Source organism: Scyliorhinus torazame, unplaced genomic scaffold, assembly GCF_047496885.1.
Source record: "Scyliorhinus torazame isolate Kashiwa2021f unplaced genomic scaffold, sScyTor2.1 scaffold_467, whole genome shotgun sequence".
Taxonomy (NCBI): domain Eukaryota; kingdom Metazoa; phylum Chordata; class Chondrichthyes; order Carcharhiniformes; family Scyliorhinidae; genus Scyliorhinus; species Scyliorhinus torazame.
In genome coordinates this window covers 1-22,674 of record NW_027308194.1, presented here as the reverse complement: position 1 = coordinate 22,674, position 22,674 = coordinate 1, and the positions used below count along the sequence as shown (strand labels likewise).

The 22,674-nt window shown below is 45.5% G+C and overlaps 1 protein-coding gene across 3 annotated transcripts in view; it reads right to left on the bottom strand.

Moving 5' to 3' along the window:
• Positions 1-22,443, bottom strand: part of LOC140406315 (protein TOPAZ1-like) — a 77,160-nt gene extending 54,717 nt beyond the window's left edge. The window contains exons 1-6 of one of the 3 annotated variants that reach the window (XM_072494431.1): positions 22,220-22,443; positions 15,339-15,505; positions 10,470-12,538; positions 5,657-5,724; positions 4,607-4,704; positions 3,945-4,012 (exon numbers count right to left, since the gene is read on the bottom strand). In XM_072494431.1, the coding sequence (XP_072350532.1) occupies positions 3,945-4,012; positions 4,607-4,704; positions 5,657-5,724; positions 10,470-12,538; positions 15,339-15,505; positions 22,220-22,277 (2,528 nt within the window). In that variant the 5' untranslated portion in view covers positions 22,278-22,443. The remainder of the gene's footprint in view (positions 1-3,944; positions 4,013-4,606; positions 4,705-5,656; positions 5,725-10,469; positions 12,539-15,338; positions 15,506-22,219) is intronic. The other 2 variants (XM_072494430.1, XM_072494429.1) reach the window with 2 other exon arrangements.
• Between the last annotated feature and the right edge of the window lie 231 nt (positions 22,444-22,674).

The window sequence follows — 22,674 nt, the reverse complement described above, 5'->3', positions numbered from 1 at the left end:
CCAAAACTGATCACAGTGCTCCAGATGTGGTCTCACCAGCACCTTGTACAGCTGCAGAAAGACTTCCCGACTCTTATACTCCAACCCCCTTGGAATAAGGGAAAACTTTCCATTAGCCTTCCTGACTACCTGCTGCACCTGTGTGCTAGCTTTGTGTTTCGTGCACAAGTCCCCCCAAGTCCCTTTGTGTTGCAGCTTCCTGCCGTTTTTCTCTATTTAAATAATCTCCATTCTTTTGTTCTCCCTACCAAAACATTTCCCCACGTTATTCTCCATTTGCCAGCTTTTTGCTCACTTACTTAACCTATCAATATCTCTTTGCAAATTGTTTGTACCCTTCTCACAACTTGTCTTTCCACTTATTTCTGGGTCCTCTGCAAAGTTGGCTACAGTAATTTGCTTCCTTCCTCCAAATCATTATTATATAAACAGTTGCAGTCCCAGCACCGATCCCTGTGGAACCCCACTGGTTACAGGTCACCAACCTGAAAAAGCACCCCTGATCCCCACTCACTGTTTCCTGCCCATTAGCCAATTCTCTATCCATGCCAATATACTACCTCCAACACCATCTTATGACTTAACCTTTTGTGAGGTACCATGTCAAACACGTTCTGGAAGTCCAAATACAACACATCTACTGCTTCCCCTCTATCCACTCTGATTGCGACTTCCTCGAAAAACTCTAATAGATTAGTCAGGCACTATTTCCCTTTCACGAAGCCGACTCTGCTCGATTAGATTATGATTTTCCAAATGTGCTATTATTTCCTTAATAATTGATTCCAACATTTTTGCAACACAGATGTTAGGCTAATCAGCCTATAGTTACCACTTTTTGCCTCCCCCCTGCTTTTTAGAATAAGGGTGTCACATTGGCAGTTTCCCAATCCTCCACAAACCAAGGATTTGGGGAAAATTACAACCCATGCATCCACCATATCTGTAGCCACTTCTTTTAGGATTCTAGATTGCAAGCCCTCAGGGCCAGGGGCCTTATCTGTTTTTAGCCCCATTACTATTTCTCTAGTGATGGTATTTAATTGCTCCCCCACATTCTTTAATATTAATGGAATGTTCAAAGTATCCTCCACCGCAAAGACTGGTGCAAACTTCGCTGCCATTTCCTTATTCCCCATAACTATCTCCCCAGATTCATTTTCTAAGGGGCCTATGTTCACTTTGACCTCTCTCTTCCTTTTTCTATATTCAAAGTTATGATCAGTTTTTATATTCTTCGCTAGTTTGCCTCCACAGACTGGAGCAGAAGGACAGCAGAGAATCATTCAGCTCTTGGTGCATACGCCAACTCCTGCTCTCCTTACTTTTTCCCATATTCCCATAGCCCTGAAAGTCTTTGCCTCCAAGTGCATGGTTACTTCCCGTCTTAAAAGTTATTACGGAAATTTGCAGTGACCACAATTTCAGGTATAGTAGAGCCCAACAAGCTTCATTTTTTAAAAATCCAATTTGCGTAAAAGAGCAAGGGCACCATATAGTTGGAAGAGCTAGGGTGGGATTCTCTGTCCAACTGGTGCAGCACCCCCCCCCTGTCAGCAGCGGCATTCTCCGTCCCGCCGGCCGGCCAATGGGGTTTCCTCACTGTGGGCAGCCCCACGCCTCGGGAAATCCCCGGGCAAGGGGTGCGCTGCTGGTGCAACGAAGAATCCCACCAGCGGAGAATCCGGTCCCTCAAATCTCAGCAAGCAACTGAGTTTGCAGAGCACTTGTCCCAACAAAACCCCACCTGAAATGTGCACAATTCTGGTCATGGCATTCCGAAAAAGGCATCTGGGCACTTAATAGCACCCAGTGAAGGAAACTAAACTGATGAAAGGGATTAGACACCTGTTCTGAGGAGATGCAAGAGAAGTTGGGAATGTTAATACTGGAGAGAAAAGGTTTGTGTGATCTCACGGAAATATTCAAGATCATAAAAGGCTGCAGAAAAAGTAAAATGTCGGTATGTCTAACAGTCACAGATTCCACAAGAGGGAAAGGCCTCAAACTTAGCAAGAGGGAGACATTCTATTTTTTTCTCTGGTACTGTATATTGCCATGTTGTTGTGAAAAGAGGGCTCCTGGGGATTTGGAGAATTGTGGAGCTGGGGGATTGTTAGCACAGGAGGGAATTGGACCATTCGGCCCATCGAGTCTGCTCCGCCAATCATGGCTGATATGTTTTGCATCTCCATTCTCCTGGGTAACCCCTGATCACCTTATTAATCAAGAACCTATCTATCTCGGTCTTAAAGACAGTGACTTGGGACTTCCGGTGACGACGGGCGGGAGGCAGCCGCGCGTTGGAGGGCTCCTGTTCGGGAACGGCATTGTCGGGGGTTAACGCCCGGTCCTAGGGCCAGCGAAGGCAGTAAAAGTCGGGAGACAGCACAGAGGGGGGGGAATGTCGAAGACCAGCAAAAAAACGGCCGTGAAAAAAGCGGCTGAAAGTCCGTCGGGGAGTGGAAAGGTCACCGCGGGGTCAGTAAAGAAAATGGAGGCTGGAGCACCAGGGTAGGCCGCATTGCTTTCGGCTGAAGAAATAACTAAGGTGACGGCTGCGGAATTCGAAAGGCAGTTTGCAAAATGCATGGAGATGGTGAGGAAGGAGATGAGGGCGGTTTTGAGTGTGCTGGTGGAGGAGGCGGTTTCCCCGGTGATGACGGCGGTGGCGAGCGCAGTGGCAGAGGTACGAGAGCAAGGGGAGGCGCTGAAGGAAGTGGAGGAGACGTTATTGCAGCCCGGCGAGCAGCTTGCCTCGATGGGGAAGGAGATGTGGAAGGTGATGGATACTAACAAGGATCTGCGAGGAAAAATGGAAGACCTGGAAAACAGATCCAGGCGACAGAATTTGAGGATTGTGGGGCTGCCCGAAGGAGTTGAAGGACCGAAGCCGACTGAGTATTTTGCCGCGATGCTGGCAAAACTATTGTGGGAGGGGGAGGATCCCTCCCGATATGAACTGGATCGGGCTCATCGGTCGTGGAGGCCTGTACCAAAGGTGAGTGAGCCGCCAAGGGCAGTGACTCTGTGCTTCCGTAGGTACAGGGTGAAGGAGAAGGTCCTGAGCTGGGCCAAGCAGAAGCGGGTGGTAGAGTGGGCTGGAGCTGGTATATGTGTATACCAGGACTTTACGGTGGAGCTGGCGAGGAGGCGGGCTGACTTCAACCGGGTGAAGAGGGCACTGTACATTAGCAAGGTGCAGTGCGGCATTGTATATCCAGCGAAGCTGAGGGTGACTTATAAGCTCAGGGACTTTTCTTTTGGAACGGCAGAAGCAGCGGAGGAGTTTGCGAAGGCGGAAGGACTGTGGCAGAACTGACAAATTGAGAAATGGCCAGGTGCCGATGTAACCACATGACTGTATTTTCTTCTTTTTTGTTTCACTGCGTGCGGGTGTAGGGGCTAAAGGAGCCAATGTTGTATATATTTGGACAAGGGAAGGGATGGGACTTTCACTCTAAATGAGGGCTCTTTGGGGTGTAGGTGGATATGCGGGGTGTGTATGCTAAAAGGGGATCTCTGGGCTTTCCTAGGGCAAGGGGGAAAGGGACCCGGGTGGGGGCCTCCACGCCGGCCGATTTAAGCCGGCCAGTGAATGGGAGTGAGGTAGGGGGAGGGGTTGCGGCCATTGGAGCCTGGCAGAACAGGGTCCGAGTGGTCGAGCCGGAGTGGAACGTTGGGGGGAAGGAACCGAGGTTGGGAGGAGGAGTTTTACAATTGGATGCATATATTGACAGGTGGGCCATTATTTGGGGTGGTGGGAGGATGGATCATTGGTATCGTTAAGGGTATTGATTTTGTATTTGTTACCATTTACTGTTTGTGGGTGGGGTGTAAATTTTTGAAGGAAAATGTGAAAATGTAGAATTTAAAAAAATTTTTAAATAAAAAAAAGACAGTGACTTGGCATTGCAGCAAATGCAATAATTCCATCCGCTAACCTTATTTCAGTCCCTCTGTCAATCGGTTGCTCAGCCATCTCAGAAACTATTCCAGTACTTGAAGCAATCTGCAAATAAGACACATCATTGTAATGTGCAAATTATAGAGATGAGCTTACTACAATGAGCTGGGACTGGCACTGTTCTGGCTCCGCACAGGTGATGCTGCCAGGTTGTTCTTTAGCCTGGTCTTGCTCCTATATTCCCTGGCCTAGTCAGCACTACACCTTCCTTTCCAATCAAAACGGTGGAAGCATACATCCTTAGCATGTTACTGGCCTCACAACAACAGCCTTTACCAAGGTCATGATGTCAGTTACATAACACACAGGTTGGTGAAATGTCTCATTGGAACTAGAAACATTGCAGACATTCTATCGATTTGCAGAAGCTCTGCTTGTACGTGTCAAGGTGGGAGGTCAGTGCATTTAGATTGCTCTCCAGGGATCTGCTTTCGCCTCACAAAACCAGGAGGGGGGACAGGAAAGAGAACCAACAGCTTAATGCAGAGTGAGTTCACGACTCTGCCCTCTTCACGGGCAGCAGTCAGAAGCAGCGAGGTTGGAGACAAGGATAAGAACATGGGAGTTTTAATTTCATGACGCAAATGGCATGAAATAAAACCGACACAAAGGAAATCATAGATTAAACTATCAACCTACCGGGTACAAATTGTATTCAGATTGAGTTCTCTCTCTCTCTTTCACCAATGGAGCGCCCTCATCAAAATAACTCTCTTCACTCACAGATGTTTTGAATCCTAAAACACAAATAAATAATCCATTAAGATTAATTAGAGTATCTTAAATGAACTTCTTCTTTGCTGTAAAAAATCTAAAGACCGAGTTTGTTCCCACAGTGAGTTGCAGAAAAAATGCCCCAGTGCAAAATGAAATGACTATTTCTTCTACAAAAACCTTCTGACCAAGAACTTCAGTTGTGAAGATGGATTGGAGAAGTTGTGACTGTTTCCTTAAAGAGAGAGGTATTCAAAATCATGAGGGGTATGGACAGAGACAAGGAGAAACTGTTCCCACCCGTGAAAAAATAGAGAATGAAGGCACAGATTTTAAGCAATTGGGAAAAGTGAGGAAGAAAAAAATGTTTTCAGGCAGGGAGTGGTTAATGTCTGGAATGCATTGCCCGGGTGTGTGGTGCAGGCGGGTTCAATTGAAGCATTCAGAAGGGAGTTAGACAATTATCTAAAAAGAAACACTGTGCAGGGTTACAGGGAGAAGGCGCGGAAGGAATTGCTAATTCAGACAGCTGGTGCAGTCACAATGGGCTGAATGGCCTTTTTGTACTGTAACAAATTCTGTGATTCTGAACAACCAGGCAGCCACATTTGAACACTCTTACTCACACATTAAACATCAGTTGTTTAAGCTGTTCACACAGCTTATTAAGAGGCTGCGCTCCACTGCCTGGGGAGACTAGATTAGAGGGCGAAATCTCTGGATACAAGGTCAGCCATTCAGGACAGAGATGGAAGAGCAATGTCTTCACTCAGAGGGTTGTGAATCTTCTATCCCCAGAAAGCCAAGGACGCTTGGCTATTGAGTACATTGAAGGCCAAGATGAATAGATCTTTCGGCTTTCCCTTCAAGGCATATGGGGATCGGAGAATTGAGGTCAACAGCCAGTCCTACTGAATGGCGAGTAGGCTCGAGGGCAGAGTGTCCATTCATGCACTTACACACACACACACTTACCATTTTGCAGATTGGCGCAGTTTGGCAGCTTTCCAAAGACATCATCATTGGACACACAGAGAAAGGTGCTGTGAATAGAAAAAACATCTGTACAAATTTTTAGAACACAAACAGTTTCGAAACATAGTTGTTAAAAGCATTCACAAAAGAGAGTAGCAGTGTTCTTATTTGGAAGACTGTCAAATGCCATTAAAATCCGAAGACGGTCACTGAGACAGGCGAAGACATCACAGATCATAGTTTCCTGTATCCAAAAATCACAAATGAATTGGAGTTCCTCACATTTGTACTATTTCAAGGTGTGCTGTGGAATCTCCCTCAAAGGATGGTGGAATGTAATTTTATAAATAATTTCAAGAAGGAAGCTGGACAAGTAATTGAAGATGAGGAACTTATGGACAAAGTGTGGGGGAATAAGCATGACTGTTCTTTCAAAGAACCAGCACAGGTACAAAGGGGCTAAATGGCCTCCTCTTGATGCTGTAAATTTCTATGATTATTCCGTTATTCATTCATGGGGATATGAGCGTCACTGGTTAGGCCAGCATTTATTTCCCATTGTCCTCGAGAAGGTGGCGGCCAGTTGCCTTGGTCAACTGCTGCAGGCCATCTGGTGTGGGTACATCCACAGGGCACTTAGGGAGGGGGTAGGATTTTGACACGGCATCAGTAGAGGATATAAATTCCAAGTCAGGATGATGGGGAAATTCCAGATGGTAATGATGCCTTTGTCCTTCGAGATGGCAGCAGTTGTGGGTTTGGAAGGTGCTGCTTAAGGAGCATTGGCAAGTTCCCGCAGTGCATCTTGTAGATGGTACATACGGCTGCTACTATGCGTCAGTGGTGGAGGGGGTAAATGTTTGTGGATGAGGTGCCAATCAAGCCGTCTATGTCCTGGATGGTGTCAAAGAGTGTTGTTGGAGCTGCACTCATCCAGGCAAGTGGAAAGTATTTCATTACACTCCTGACTTGTGCCATGTAGATAGTGGACAGGATTTGGGGCGTCAGGTGGGGAGTTACATGCCGCAGGATTCCTAGCCTCTGACCTACTCTTGTAGCCACGGTATTTATATGGCTAGTCCAGCTCCGCTTTTGGTCAATGGCAACCCCAGGGTGTCGATAGTAGGGGATTCAGCGATGGCAATGCCATTGGATGTCATGGAGCTGTGGTTAAAGTCTCTTGTTATGAAGATGGCGCGAATGTTACTTGTCAGCACAAGCCTGGTTATTGTCCAGGTCCTGCTGCATTTACACATGGACTGCTTCAGTGTGTCTGAAGAGTCATGAATGGTGCTGAACCTCAGGCAAACAACAAGCATCCCCACTTCTGACCTTAGAGGAAGGTCAATGATGAAGCAGCTGAAGTTGGTTGAACCTAGGAAACTACCCAGAGGAACTCCTGCAGTGATGTCCCAGGACGGGGATGACTGACCCCCCAACAACCGTAACCATCTTCCTTCAGCTAACTGATTTAAATTGGTTCTTAACCATTTCCAGTCTCAAGTTACTAAAGTAGCATGCTAGGTATGATTCCAGCCAGCAGGCAGTTTTCCCCGGATTCCCATTCATTCCGTTTTACTCGGGCTCTTTGATGTCACACTCAGTCAAAGGCTACGTTGATGTTGAGGGCAGACACTCTCACCTCTGGATCGTCAGTTCTTTTTTGTTTTTGAACTAAGGCTGCAATGAGGTCTGGAGCTGAGTGACCCTTGCAGAAAGCAAACTGAAGCAGAGTATTGCTGAGCAAGACCGTTTGATAGCACTAATGATAATCTCTTCCATCACTTTACTGCTGATGCAAGATGGCGTCGGAGCGTGGTGACTCTCTGCGAGCTCTCCCACACAGATCCTCTTCCTACATCTTTTATAACCGTTCTAACCTTTAAATCTTAATTCTAACACTAATACACTGGGGCGGCACGGTAGCACAGTGGATAGCACTGTTGCTTCACAGCAGCAGGGTCCCAGGTCGACTCCCGGCTTGGGCCACTGTCTGTGTGGAGTCTGCACGTTCTCCCCGTGTCTGTGTGGGTTTCCTCCGGGTGCTCCGGTTTCCTCCAATAAGTCTCGAAAGACATGTTGTTAGGTGAATTGGACATTCTGAATTCTCCCTCAGTGTACCTGAACAGGCGCCGGAATGGGGCGACTAGGGGCTTTTCACAGTAACTTCATTGCACTGTTAAAGTACGTCTACTTGTGACAAGATTATAAAAAATGTAAATTAATATAATCTCTAATTTACCATATGTCCTATGTTTTTCATGCATGGAGCAATCTGCCTGGACTGAAAGCAGATCAATACTTTTCACTGTACCTCGGTACACATGACAATAAATCTATATATCTACTGGTGATCTAGAGTAGACTGATGGGGCGGTAATTGGCTGGGTTGGATTTATCCTGCTGTGCTATTTTCCTGATGCTGATAGATGTAGCTGTACTGGAACAGCTTGGCTAGGGGCGCAGCAAGTTCTGGAGCACAAATCTTCGGAACTATTGCTTATTAAAGCATCTCAGGTAACCAGTAAAATGTGGGTGACTGGCAATATCACATCTTCAGGATGTAAAAACGAATATAAAAGAGCAAAACACCGCTGGGAATCTAAAATATTGGGAAATGGAAATACTCAGCAATTCAACAAATGCTACAAAGGGCAGCACGGTAGCATAGTCCCAGGTTCGATTCCCGGCTTGGGTCGCTGTCTGTGCGGAGTCTGCACATCCTCCCCGTGTGTGCGTGGGTTTCCACCGGGTGCTCCGGTTTCCTCCCACAGTCCAGAGATGTGCAGGTTTGGTGGACTGGCCATGCTAAATTGCCCTTAAGTGTCCAAAATTGCCCTTAAGTGTTGGGTTACTGGGTTATGGGGATAGGGTTGAGGTGTGGGCTTGGGTAGGGTGCTCTTTCCAAGAGCCGGTGCAGACTCGATGGGCTGAATGGCCTCCTTCTGCACTGCAAATTCTATGATTCAGGACGAGATGACCTTTCATCAGAACCACCTGATCGTTACGGCTTGAAACGTAACTCTCTCTCCACAGATGCTGCCGTTTGCGGAGGATCGCAGCTGTTCTTTTTAGAATATAAGCTGTGGTTTACGTTACCATTGGGCAATCTTGCAATCAAAACAAAATGAGTGGCGCACTCCGATTCACTCGGGGGGAAAAACAAACAAACTTTGTCCCCAATTGCCAACTGGAAATCCAAGAAACCCACTGGATCTCAGCACTTGCCATCAACTGTTCTCCACATTCCCACTGGGTAAGGGAACTAGTCTTCATTTTGAAACCCTCTTCACCTGTACTTGGGCCTACATCTTGCTAAACTGCCTCCCTCACTGTGTCCTGATTCACATTTAACATCACTAAGAACACCATTGGAAATCAGTTGCAATTGTCATAGGAATAGGTTATTCAGCCTATTCTGCCATTCAATTAGATAAGACCATAAGAACATAAGACAAAGGAGCAGAATTAAGCCACTCGGCCCATTGAGTCTGCTCCGCCATTCAATCATGGCTGATATTTTTCTCATCCCCATTCTCCTGCCTTCTCCCCATAACCCCTGATCCTGTTATTAATCAAGAACCTATCTATCTCTTGTCTTAAAGACACTCAGTGATTTGGCCTCCATAGCCTTCTGGGGCAAAGAGTTCCACAGATTCACCACCCTCTGGCTGAAGAAATTCCTCATCTCTGTTTATAGGATCGTCCCTTTAGTCTGAAATTGTGCCCTCTGCCTCTAGTTTTTCCTACAAGTAGAAACATCCTCTCCATGTCCACTCCATCCAGGTCTCGCAGTATTCTATCAATAAGATCCCCCCTCATCGTTCTAAATTCCAACGAGTACTGACCCAGAGTCCTCAACCATTCCTCATACGACAAGTTCTTTATTCTAGGGATCATTCTGGTGAACCTCCTCTGGACCCCTTTCAAGGCCAGCACATCCTTCCTTTGATACGGGGCCCAAAACTGCTCACAATACTCCAAATAGGGTCTGACCAGAGCCTTACAGAGCCTCAGAAGTACATCCCTACTCTTGTATTCTAGCCCTCTCGACATGTGCTACTGTGCTGCGTGGGCAGCACGGTAGCACACGTGGCTAGCACTGTGGCTTCACAGCACCAGGGTCCCAGGTTCGATTCCCCGCTGGGTCAGTCTGTGCGGAGTCTGCACGTTCTCCCCGTGTCTGCGTGGGTTTCCTCCGGGTGCTCCGGTTTCCTCCCACAGTCCAAAGACGTGCAGGTTAGGTGGATTGGCCATGGTAAATTGCCCTTAGTGTCCAAAAAGGTTAGGAGGGGTTATTGGGCTATGGGAATAGGGTGGAAGTGAGGGCATAAGTGGGTCGGTGCAGACTCAATGGGCCGAATGGCCTCCTTCTGCACTGTATGTTCTATGAATGCTAGCATTGCATTTGCCTTCTCAACTGCCGACTGAACCTGCACATTAACCTTAAGAGAATCATGACCAAGGACTCCCAAGTCCCTTGGTGCTTCTGATTTCCTAAGCCTTTCCCCATTTTAAAAAAATGGTTCATCTGTATCCCCACTTCAATTACCTGCTGATCCACAGCTCGATATTCTTCACGTTAAGTCAATCAGTATAAAAATAAAGACACAAAATTGGTTCCCAACTTATTAGAATGATAGGATGACACGTTAATGCAATTCAATTCATTTTTTCCAACTTTTCCCCTCCGATTTGAAGAGATTTTCATAGCTAAATCAAATATACAAGGAAACATTCTGCAAACTCTTCAACCTAAAAGTAAACCTTTTCAAATAACCAATTAAAAGGTGAATAGAAAGCATACACACACCTGGACATCATTTCACTTGACTCTTTCTGCTTGCTGTTTAGTTCACTTCCCGCGTCACCCTCCACAGGTTTGAACTCTGCTTTCCCACAAGTGGCTTCATCCAGACCCACTGACGGTTCAGTCTGCACCACCTCAGCGTTACTGGGACTGCCAAATAGCTCTGGATCATCTTGAATCACGTCAAGCACGAGCACATCCTCTTCATAGGCCCTTATCACATCAGGCACTCGCTGTGAACTCCCTTCCTCTTCAGCGTTCCTATCCAACATTTCTTTGACTTCACGGTCTATAATTTGCATTGCAATAAAAGGCTCCTCTGGAGATGGAAGCACTGGCTGGTTTTCTGATATAGGAGTCTTTTCAGCACTTCCATCTGGCCGCAAAGTTACTTCCACCGACTTTGATTGGTACTCTGCATTTTCTTCTACATCCACTAAAGAGTGATCCTCAACAAGCCCCTCACTCTCAGTTTGTTCACTAGGTTCAACATGGCACTGCCCATCCACTCGGCTGCACCTCAACTCTGAAGGTGCTTTCTGATGAACAGGGATCACTGTTGACTGTATGTCATTCCTTCCCTTTGTGCACACTTTCCTTGGAGTAAACTTATCCTGAATGGTCTCGTGTCTTTGGTAGCCTATGGCTGCTTTTCTGCCTGTATCATTGCACAAAGGAACGTGTATTGCTGGTAGTTTTGTTGGCATTAGTGTTTTAGTGCAATGAACAGCTGAATTTGTAAAATTCAATTTACTTTGCTTGATCTGATATTTTGTTTCTTCAGCAGGAAGACCATTTGCCATTTTGGAGTCGAGTACATTGATGGATGCAGAGGTTTTACAATCGTGAGCATCTTTTGGCTGTTTACCATATTCTACAATACTGGAATACTTTGAGAGGTGTATTGATGGCTGCACTTTTGCTACTTTGTCACTTGCGAAAGATGCACAACTGCAATTATTTTTTAATAGTGATTGGTTTCTCAAATTATCTTTGTTAGCGGCCTTTATTTCAGGCACTTCCAAGGACAACCTGGTCAACAAATATAAAACACACTCAACTGATTCCACATATCCTTGACGAGGCAATGCTCCTGATTTTGGCTCAAGTACTGATGTGTGTCTGCGCAGTTCACCTGTTTTTTCTGGTTTACAGTACCATTCTGAACCAAACCAGAACTCAGGGCACTGTCTTGTTCTTTTGAATGGCCTTGCTCGTGCACATGTATCCAGAGTGATGGGTGTTGTTCTTGCACAGCCAAACGGCGGAACAGAAGCCTCAGAGTGTACATATCCACTTGCCTTTCTTTTACAACTTGTAGAAAGTCGCACTGCCTCATTGACTTTGAAGTCAACAGGCTCAAAGCCAGCAGTGAGTCCTAGTGTTCTATCATCAGGCAACACAGGTATTTCCTCTTCTAAACAGTCCTCTGCTACATTTGTTGAACTCACTGTGCTCCAAACTGTGCTATCCTGACATGGACTTTGCCAAACCAAACCTTTGGGATGCCACGATAATCCTAAACACCCTGGTTTAAATCCTATTTCAGAACAAGCTTCGGTAACTTTAGATGTTCGAGTCTTTTCAATATCGGCAGCTACAGCATCAGTCCCCAATTGGTCTTTATCAAGAGATTTAAGCTGCTGTATGCCTTTCTGGATTACTCTGGATAGTTCTGATGGTCCAGTTTCCAGCAGAATTTTACTGCTGTTCTCTGTTGTAAACTCCATGCCTGCTGATTTGCTTTGATACTGTTTAATACATTTTGATAAATCCTCTGAAGGGTTTATCTTGCTGCAGCCATTTCGGATTAGGCTAACCTGGAGAGGTTCAATTGTTGCAATGAGCTCTGTGCCCCTCCGGTTGTTTTTCATCACATCAGCCACTTTACAATCCCTGCAGCCGTGATCCTTTTCCCGTTTCCTTGCTTGGCACCTTTTGCTTCTGAGACCTTCCCCTGACGTACTGCACATGTCATTACACTGCTGATTATAATGGTCATTTATTGAAGACTGTTTGAGCCCATTAGGCATCATGTAGTCACACAGCTGTACACGAACAGTTCTACGTTGCTGAAAAATACAATTATAATGTCACTTACCGAATGCTCACATTTTAGGCTGTAACTTTGTTTTACATCGTGGATCGAGTCGGCAAGACTTTGCTACCAGTGCAGCAAGCATGCCCAGATAAGCATGAGCAATGTTTGATTTAAGAGAAACAGTAATATTTCTCTAAGAATCTCAAGCTTATTTATTTACCACACATTCCCCATACCATCCACTCTTGCAGTCTGAGCATTAATGTCCAGTGCCAATGAGCACCTGGCTCCATTACTAAACACTCAAGTTTATTGGGCAACAGGCTGAGACACTGAAAGAGACTTCATATCCCATCAATTTGGATTGAGGTCATCATTGTTACCCAGTGCACCACCCATTCTGCCAATGATGTATTTGCATATAATTACTTTTGACATAAAAGTACAGAAAAACTGCTTGTAAATATTATTCTCTCAAATACAACATAGAGATGATTCAACAAAGAGACATGAAATAGTCACCAACAAATCCAGTAGAAAATTCATGAAATGTCTTGATGCAGAGAGGATTAAGCCTGCTCGTGTTGCCGTTATGTTTCACACCAGCCTTCTCCCACCTTCTACATATCACTTTGTCAGAAGATACTGCTATTCCTTTCTTCCTTGTGTTCATATCTATCTTCCCCTTCAATATATCTGTTATTCACTTCAACTACTCCATGGGATAGTGAGTCCCATGTTGTTTTTTTAAAAATATATTTTATTGAGGCATTTATATGATACATTTCACAACATTTCACAGAATAAGCATAGATCATAGAATTTACAGTGCAGAAGGATGCCATTCAGCCCATCAAGTCTGCACCGGCTCTTGGTAAGAGCACCCTATCCAAGCCCACACCTCCACCCTATCCTCATAACCCAGTAACCTCACCCAACACCAAGGGCAATTTTGGATACTTAAGGGCAATTTAGCATGACCAATCCACCTAGCCTGCACATCTGGACTGTGGGAGGAAACCGGAGCACCCAGAGGAAACCCACCCACACACGGGGAGAACGTGCAGACTCCACACAGACAGTGACCCAAGCCAGGAATTGAACCTGGGACCCTGGAGCTGTGAAGCAATTGTGCTAACCACTATGCTACCGTGCTGCCCACTAGAGGGAGAATTCAGAATGTCCAATTCACCTAACAGCACTTCTTTCGGGACTTGGGGGGGGGGGGGGGAGAAGAGAGCGAGAGAGAACTGGAGCACCGGGAGGAAACCTACGCAGACATGGGGAGAATGTGCAGACTCCACACAGAGTGCCCAAGCCGGGAATCAAACCTGGGACCCTGGCGCTGTGAAGCCATAGTGCTAACCACGGTGTTGCTCTGCTGCCCCCGCACAGCAGCACAACTACGCACCAAACAAAAGCAAAACCCAGCCAAAATGGCTTACATAAACACCTCAACCACAATTCCCCAACCTTCCCAATTCCCCATGCCTCCCCTTTTTAACCCCCACCCCCACTCCGCTGACAGCTTCATTTTTCCCAGAGGTGTTTATAAACAGCTGCCATATCCAGCAAAACTCCGGGCGAACTTTATCTTGTCAAGTCTGAGAAACCCAGCCATGTCACTAACCCACAGCCCCGACCTTCGGGGGTTCCGAGTCCCTCCATGCTAACAAGCTTTGTCTCCGGGCTACCAGGGAGGCAAAGGCCAAGACAGCGGCCTCTCACCCCCTGGACTCCCGGGTCTTCTGACACATCAAAAATCGCCACCTCTGCACTCGGGACCACCATTACCTTCAGTACTTCCGACATGACATCTGCAAGCCCCTTGCAAAATCCCCCAAGCTTTGGACATTCCTAAAACATATGGGCATGACTCACAGGCCCAACCGCACACACCTATCCTCCACCCCTTCAAAGAATCTGCTCATCCGGGACAGTCATGTGTCCGGTGGACCACCTTAAATTGTATAAGGCTGGGCAGCACGGCAGCACAGTGGTTAGCACTGCTGCCTCACGGCACCAAGGTCCCAGGTTCAATCCCGGCTCTGGGTCACTGTCTGTGTGGAGTTTGCACATTCTCCCCATGTCTGTGTGGATTTCGCCCCCACAACCCAAAGATGTAGTAGGTGGATTGGCCATGCTAAATTACCCCTTAATTGGAAAAATGAATTGGGTACTCTTAAATAGTTTTTAAAATAAATAAATTGCAAAAGATTAATCCTGGCACACGACGAGGACGCATCAACTCACCTCAGGGCGTCCTCCCATAACCCAGCCTCTAGCTCCCTACCCAACTCTTCCTCCCACTTCACCTCCCCTATCAGGGCTCCCTCCCAATCCATAAGCTCTTTGTAGAATACCGATACCTTCCCTTTCTCTTCCCCACTACCACTTTTGACACTACCTTATCCTGTAGCCCCTGGGGCAGTAGGGAAAGTCAACACCTGCCTCCAAAGTCCCTCACAGGTAGCGGAACCCATTCCCACCGGGCAACTCAAAACTCCTCCTCCAACTCTTCCAAGTACAGAAAGCCACTGACCCACTCCCTCAGGACCGCAACCACTACCAGGTTTGTGGAGTACCTGGCTGGCGAGAGTGGCAGAGGTGCCGTTTACAGTGTCCTAAACTCGTGTCTTTACATGAGCCCGCCTCCATCCGCTCCCATACTGATTCCTTTCCAACCACCCATTTCCTGATCCATTAGTGGCTATTTGATGGCTAATGGTCCCTAGTTTTGGTCTCCAGCATCAAGTGGAAACATCCTCTCTCTGCCAAGTTTGAAAATAGAATGATATTTACAAGTAGTCTTCCACAGTAAAAATCCTTACCTCAGTTTCGCTTTTAAAATGCACCTGTTGAACTGATCTGCAATTTAAGCGCTTTGTAGAACCTACACTGGGCTCTCTAATGCTGTGGTCCATCACTACGTCACCAGAGTCTGAAGGACTTCTCTCGGTCAAATTCTTGTGAGCAATTTTTATTCTTTGTTCAATTGCTAGCAGTTGAGAGAAAAGGAAAATGAGTCGAGAACGTGAGAAAATTCTGGTAAAAGGGGAGACTTTTGAGACCTTAAAAGCTCACTCCACCGATTGATTACCTCAGCCATAATAGCACTGAGCAAATAACTCCTTCCTAACAGATATTTTAAATGTACTTTTCATCCATTTTACCTACGCTCTAATTGGAAATATTTATTTGAATGCGATCATCCGGATTTACCTTATTTAGCTCATTAAGAATGCAAGACACTTGGCTGAGATACCCCCTTTAGCCATTTCCTTCTAGGCTGTAAAGTTAAAGCTTCAAAGAATCATTCTCCACAGTTCATGCTTGCTGTCTTGCATGAAGTCCATGGTAAATGTTTTGTTTGCCATGACCACAGACTTAATAGGTCCTTTTACAAGGCTCATATACCAACTTTACTACATTCATTCTGCACAAAAATGCTGGAAATCTGAAATGTAGGTAGAAAATGCTGCAAATAATAAGCAAGCTAGAGAGCACCCATGCAAAGAGGAGCTCTCGTCACACGTTTGTTTCCCTTCCCAATTATTCTATACTTGACCTCTGAAGAATGCTATATTTATCCGTATTAATCGTCTCGCTCAACTATACAGTAATAGAAGTCCTCCCGCAGTTTTTTTTTAATAAACTGCATCTTGGGCCTTCACAGGTTATCCTATGATGCATTTTTAGATAAACTTCATCAGCCTTTATTTGCTTTCACCACGCAGAACATTTAGACAGGTCTTATAAAAAGAGACACCGGAAATAACTGCCCGAATTATCTGGTCCATTATAAGCAGCTGCCCCTTTACTGCATTATTCTCACTGAGCGAAGTTTAAAAATATGGAGCAAGCACTTTTCCTTTGGAGACTTCCAAGCTGCGGTGAAGTACAACAAAATCCCAAACTAACAGCAAATTAGTACTTTAAAGCCAGTGATGAACAGTACTGATGCAGCAACAAGTTGCACTCATATTGCACTTTAATATTGAAAAATATCACACGGCACTTTCTGAAAGGGGACAACAATCCTTGGTGGTAGAGTTGTAACCCAACACGTGGGAAAAGAAATAAGCTTTTAAAAAGGTGGAGAAAGTAGAAGAAAGCAGCTGGTGATAGCAAGGTTGAGACAAATTGAAGACACAGTCACCAATGGTCAGCAGTAAAGAAAGTCATGCAACAAAGCCCACACTTGGGAAACCAAAAGGAGCATAGAAAGAGGAGGTAGGGTGGGGCGAAGTTAGCAAATAAGAGTACAAGAGGTTTAAATTCAATGCTTTGGGAAACAGAAGACTCCGTGCAACTCATAAGGGCCAGGAAGGTGCATGTGTGTAGGCAGTCATGCAATGAAAGACAGAGTTGCATTTATATAACACCTTTCATGAACTCAGTACATTTTAAAGCCCTTCGCAAAGATTGGAGTACCTTTGACATGTAGTTATTGATGCAACGCAGGCAATGTGGCAACCAATTTACCCACAGCAAGTTTTCAAACAACATGTAATAATCTATATTGATTGTGCAAGGTCAAGGTCTACCCATTGGAGAGAACTTCCCCAGTTCTTCAAAACACTGCCCCAAGGGTCTTTTAAGATCCGCCCAAATGCGCAGAGGAGGCCTCGGTTTAATGTCGCAGCTGAAACATTGTTCCCTGGCTGTGTAGCACGACTGCACTGGAATGTCACTCTAGCTTGGTATGCCTGTCGGCGGAATGGAAGTCAAACCCACAATCTTGATTCACTAGTGGCATCTACTGCACCATGGCTGACATGAGGGTGCGAGATACAAGGTCAAGAAGGAGGACATTTTAGAAATCCAGCACAGAGACTAAAGCAAGGATGAGGATTTCCACAGTGGGCAGGTACAAGCAAAACGGACCACTGCATCTTGTGGCGACTGATAAAACACCATAGCCAGAGGTGCAATGTGGGTTCAAATGGAAGGTTCTCCTTCTGTTTGGGTGCAAACCCAAGGCAGATGTGGCAGAAAAAGAAAGTTACCAACCTGTCAAGCAACCTAGATTTAAGTAGCTAGGGGACTGGACCAATTAGCACATCACATTCATTCCAAACTGCAAGCAGTCCTGCACGGCTATTATTTATGTAACTGGTATTCAGCGCAGTCTGTCCTTGTAAAAGGTGAAGCCCAATTAGTTAAACCTAGATAAATCTGGGGGGGGGGGGGGGGATACTCATTAAAATAAAACACCACTTTTGCAAACATTTAAACCCACGATACATAGTGGTCCATGTTCAAAATACTCCATCAAACACAAAAATATAAATCTATCCATACACATAGAAAGCCAGACACCTCCAACAACAAAGGCAATCATGCACAAATAGCAGCCTCTCTCCTCACCCCATCCCATTCTCACCCCCCATCTTTCACTCCTGTACACAGGACACTGAGGACTCAGCCTTGGCTTTTTAATTTCCTGAGTCAACTTGGTGCAAGAAGCTGTTTCCTGATTGGTCTAAGTCAACAAGGCTGTGGGCGACTCTTGTGAAGCAGCAATAAGTGCTCTATTCCATTCTCTCTGCTTATTGGATGAAGGCATCACTGCTCCCTGTCCATGTAATTAACCCCAATAGCTAAGGTGCTCTGTCGATAAAGATCACAAACAATAAACACTTTGGAAATAAATTGGTTATCATTAATAGTCAACTCCACCTCCAATCCCTGCAGGTCATGCAAGGCTTTAAATCAACCAGCAACCTGTGCACCTTCTCCAGGGTCATCTAAGCATTCACAAGGACAAAGCAGGGCAGGAAGGCCATCTCCCCCTCAGGCTACATCTATGCTGGACACAGAGATGGCCACCTACCAGTTCTCCCTTGTTCTTGCGTTCAGGGACCAAAGTCATGTCCAATTAAACAAACTATAGTCGAACCCAAGTCTGTGTTTAAATGGGAAAAAAACTCTTCTGGGCCAGAGTTGGTCCATGGGACAGCTGTTACCAAATACTGCCACACCTCAGCACTGTCTTAATTGTCTGAATTGGCTCAGGACAATAATTACCAGGACAGGAATGCAAACATAATCTGATATCCATAGCTCAATACTTACTTTGACTGGCTGCAGAGATAAGTGCCTGCTGCAACGCCAACAAGTGCAACTGGAATTTGAGGAGGCATTCACGCTGTGGTCAGATTAGCAGCAATATGCTGAGGTTTTATAGTGAATTGCTGATGGTACATGCTTCTAGCCCAGCCAGGTCTAACAAATCTATGTCAAGCAACATACATTTTTCAATTTGCTCTTGGGTTGGTGGCAACGTCACATATACTGCATATCTCTAGCTGCCCTGCAAAGGGGATGTGCCTGCCACCACGTTAAGGATTCTTGCTGTCCTTGTGATGGGTATGAAGAAGAATTCCTCGATTTTAACATAATAGCAATAATGAAACAGTACTATGTCCCTAAACAGATGTAATGCCTGGATCTGGTATGTCTCTCTTGTGGGGAACATGAATTGGATTCAATTTGAATTGTTTTTTGGAGCAGGCAAGAAGCTGGATTACAGGTTTGCCCCTGTCCACACTCTGAGATCTGATAAAGTTTTTTTTTAAATGGTGTGACCTAAAGATGGAGGTATTCTTCTGACTTAACTGCTTATCCTTCTTTATGGTAGCGGTCGTGGGACTGGGCAGCTTGCCTGCAGTGCATCCTGTACAGAGACAGCGTGACATTGGGGGATGGAATGAACAGAGATTTCAGTGGTACGGCTGCCTGTTCAGTCTGTATGCCCTGGATGGTGTTGAACTTCACGATGCTGCAGCTGCCCCCCCAGTGCTGTAGAGTTGAGAATGCTGTCGTTTTCTGTCTTCGGCATCATGGATAGTAAAGGAATCGGGTGTGGAGATTACCCAGTCTGTCGCTCTCATAGCCTATGTTAATAGTTGGTTGAATTAAATTTCTAATCAATGGTGACAGCACCACAGGCCCTCACCCAACCTGGGATGGGAGACTTGGTAATTGTAGTGTTATTGAAGAGGGTTAGGTATTCCCTTATTAGAGACCATTGCAGAACATGAATGATACCTGTCTCTTGGTAGATCTTGTCCAGATCCTGCTGTAGGTGTGCATAGATCACCTCAAATTCATTGTTGTCACTGGAGTTATATACCATTGCATCACGTGTACAACTGCCCCCAGGATGGGCTTGCTTGGTACCATACTCCACAATGTAACATTGAGGCAGCTCTCAACTCTGATCTGGCATTCAGCTCTTCTATCCATTTCTAGAGAAAGGATATGACGATGATAAGCTCAACGGTAACTATCCAGGGCACCACTCACGGTCGAGCAGCTAACTTAAACACATTGTTGGGTGTGGAAGGGTAGACTAGTGGTTGGCGAATGCAATTGTGCCTCTTCAACTCCAGATTATCCTGCAAGTCAATGTCTTAATGGCATGAACAATACGATCAAAATAAAGAGAGACATTTATCAGTATCCTATGCTGGTACATGGCATGGTTTTAATGCATTGAGCTTCAGGAATATGTCTATGCACATTTGTACACTGGGGAAATTGCTCAGCATTGCCCCTTGCCAATTTGGACCATTTCTAGTGTTTAGGGCAATTTGGCATTGACCCCCTGTTGAAGCAGAAGCTTGTGTGATGAATGGAGGATTTTAAGAATATTGGATTCTGAACATTTGCCCATTTAAGGGTTGAAAGCCTGAAGTTAGAGTGTGTTTGACTGCAGTGGTCATGTTTTTTAAGATAATCCTGTTTTGCAGGGCCTGGGAGCTTTTAGGAGCCAGAAGGTGAAACTGAACAAAGGAATGTGTTTTTCAGTCAGGGCTAATGCACTGGGGGGGGGGGGGGGGGGGGGGGGGGGGTGTCCCTGGATAGTTGATTTGTTTTTCAGCTTGGGGAGATGATGTCACCGCTGGATGGAGCTAAGAGATTCAGAGAGATTTCGAGAAAGCTTTGGAGAGGAATTGAAGTCTGATCTGTCTGACACAGAGTCCACAATTCTCTCCCGGTAGGATAGTTCTAAAAAGAGTACTAATATTTAAAGTAGAGCAGTCTTGTCTGAGGTCAAGGAAGAAGCTGAAACACACCAGGTAAACCAGCTTTTTGAAGACATCCAGCCAGAGTCTTCAGGGGTTCTAATCTGAGCCCAAATTTGTTCTGTAAAGCAAGTATTGCTCTATGGCATGCTAATTTTAAGATGGATTGACAGCGGTAAGTTTCTTTACTTGTTGTTTCATGGAGTAGTAATGTTTAAAGGGTAATTGTAAGCTGTTCTTTTTGGGTGCGAAGTCAAAGAGTTTAATATTGTATTCGTAATAAAGTTTAGTTTTAAAAATACCGAATCTCTATGTCTTCGTGTAATCACTCCTGGCGAATCATTCTTTCTTCAGTCTTACAAAATAAACTAAAATATTGGGGTTTCGGTCCAGTATCCCAGCCACTGTTGGAGTCTGGTCAGGGATCATAATAATTGCCTTGTGTGGATTTCTACAGTGGCAGCACGGTGGCACAGTGTTTAGCACTGCTGCTTCACAGTGCCAGGTACCTGGGATTGATTCCAGACTTGGGTGACTGAGTTTTACTTTCTCCCCGTGTCTGTGTGGGTTTCCTCCGGGGGCTCCGGTTTCCTCCCACAGTCCAAAGATATGCAGGTTAGGTGGATTGACCATGATAAATTGCCTCTAGGTGGGGTTACGGGGGTAGGGTTGGGAGGGGGTTACGGGGATTGGGCCTAGGTAGGATCCTCTTTCAAAGGGTCGGGGAAGACTCGATGGGCCGCATGGCTTCCTTCTGCACTGTAGGGATTCTATGAACTAAGTGTGATTTGAAGTGCCATATTATGGCAATGGTTTGTCTTTCATATTAGATATTCATTCAACTGACCAAAGCAAAGCTAGTTACAGATCTCAGTACAATCTGAACCATTCTTGTATTAAGGTGACTTATCACATTGTCCCACTGATGGATCAGAAGGAGCCAGGTTCAAGACCTACTTCCAACTTGTTCACAAGAGGGCAACAGTTCAATGAATGTTGTAAATCAGCCTAGAAAATTCTTTCAAGGTTCTACATCATGTGGTGAGGGTGAACATTACACGAGGATAAGCACAACAACCACCCCACCATAAAGGACAGAGAAAAATGTTCAGGTAAAGAAGCAATGCTTGTTACAAGGAATTGGGGATCGATGGCAGTGAAAGGTTGATATCAAATAAATTTGCAGGATTAAAAAAGGACTTTAGTTGGCCCCAATACCTCTCATTATGCCCACCCCATGTGCATCTAATTCTCATTTAAATTCTTCCAGCGCTCTGTACACATATCACATCCATGTAAATTCTGAGTTACTTCTGCATCTCCCTTCCCTCTTGTCAGCTCGAGACTGTAATGTCTGCTTCTAGATCTGTTACAATCTTGAACATGTCAAGGCAGTTCAATTTAACGATCGCCTTTAGAGCCTCGAGTATCTCCCAACAAGCCTCCTTCACTCCAGGGCAAATATCTTGGGGTCTTCAGCCTCTTCGCGCGGCTCCCTTCCATTCTTCAGATAGTTATCAGTTTAGTTGGGTTTTTTTCTGTATCACACCCAATATCTTTGCAGCGGGGGCCGTAACCAGAACTACACACAGTACCCCACAGGGTGACCATCTTTCACTGATGTGTTTTAACCTCTGACTTACACATCACAGGACACCAAACCTCTTTGTCACACGAACCTTGACTCGGTTTCTCTCTCGCCGCAGATGCTGACAGACCTGCTGATATTCCCAGCATTTTCTGTTTTTACTCCCAAAACCTTGTTACATGTTGTGCCCCACTCTGACATTAAGTTTCTAATCCCTTTATACACAGCTGGAAAGATGGAAGATTGGCCCAGTGCTCTAAGATATCTTTGCATTTTGGTCTATCCTGTTCCTATTGTTTATACTTCATACCCGCTGCTGCCTCCAGATGTTTAAATGCCCTTACTTTACTTATCTGCTGCTTTTAATAGGAGTGAGTTCCATCCTAGGGGTGATGCCATTGGTAAATCTCTCTCTTGGGTCGGGGGTTATTGCCCCTTTTCCCCCTCACTTATTCCCTTCATCAAAGTGAAATTTTAACCAGAATTTAGCAATTGGCCAAGAGGCCCCGGCTGCTGACCCGGCAAGAGAGATGGTCAGGGCTTCGA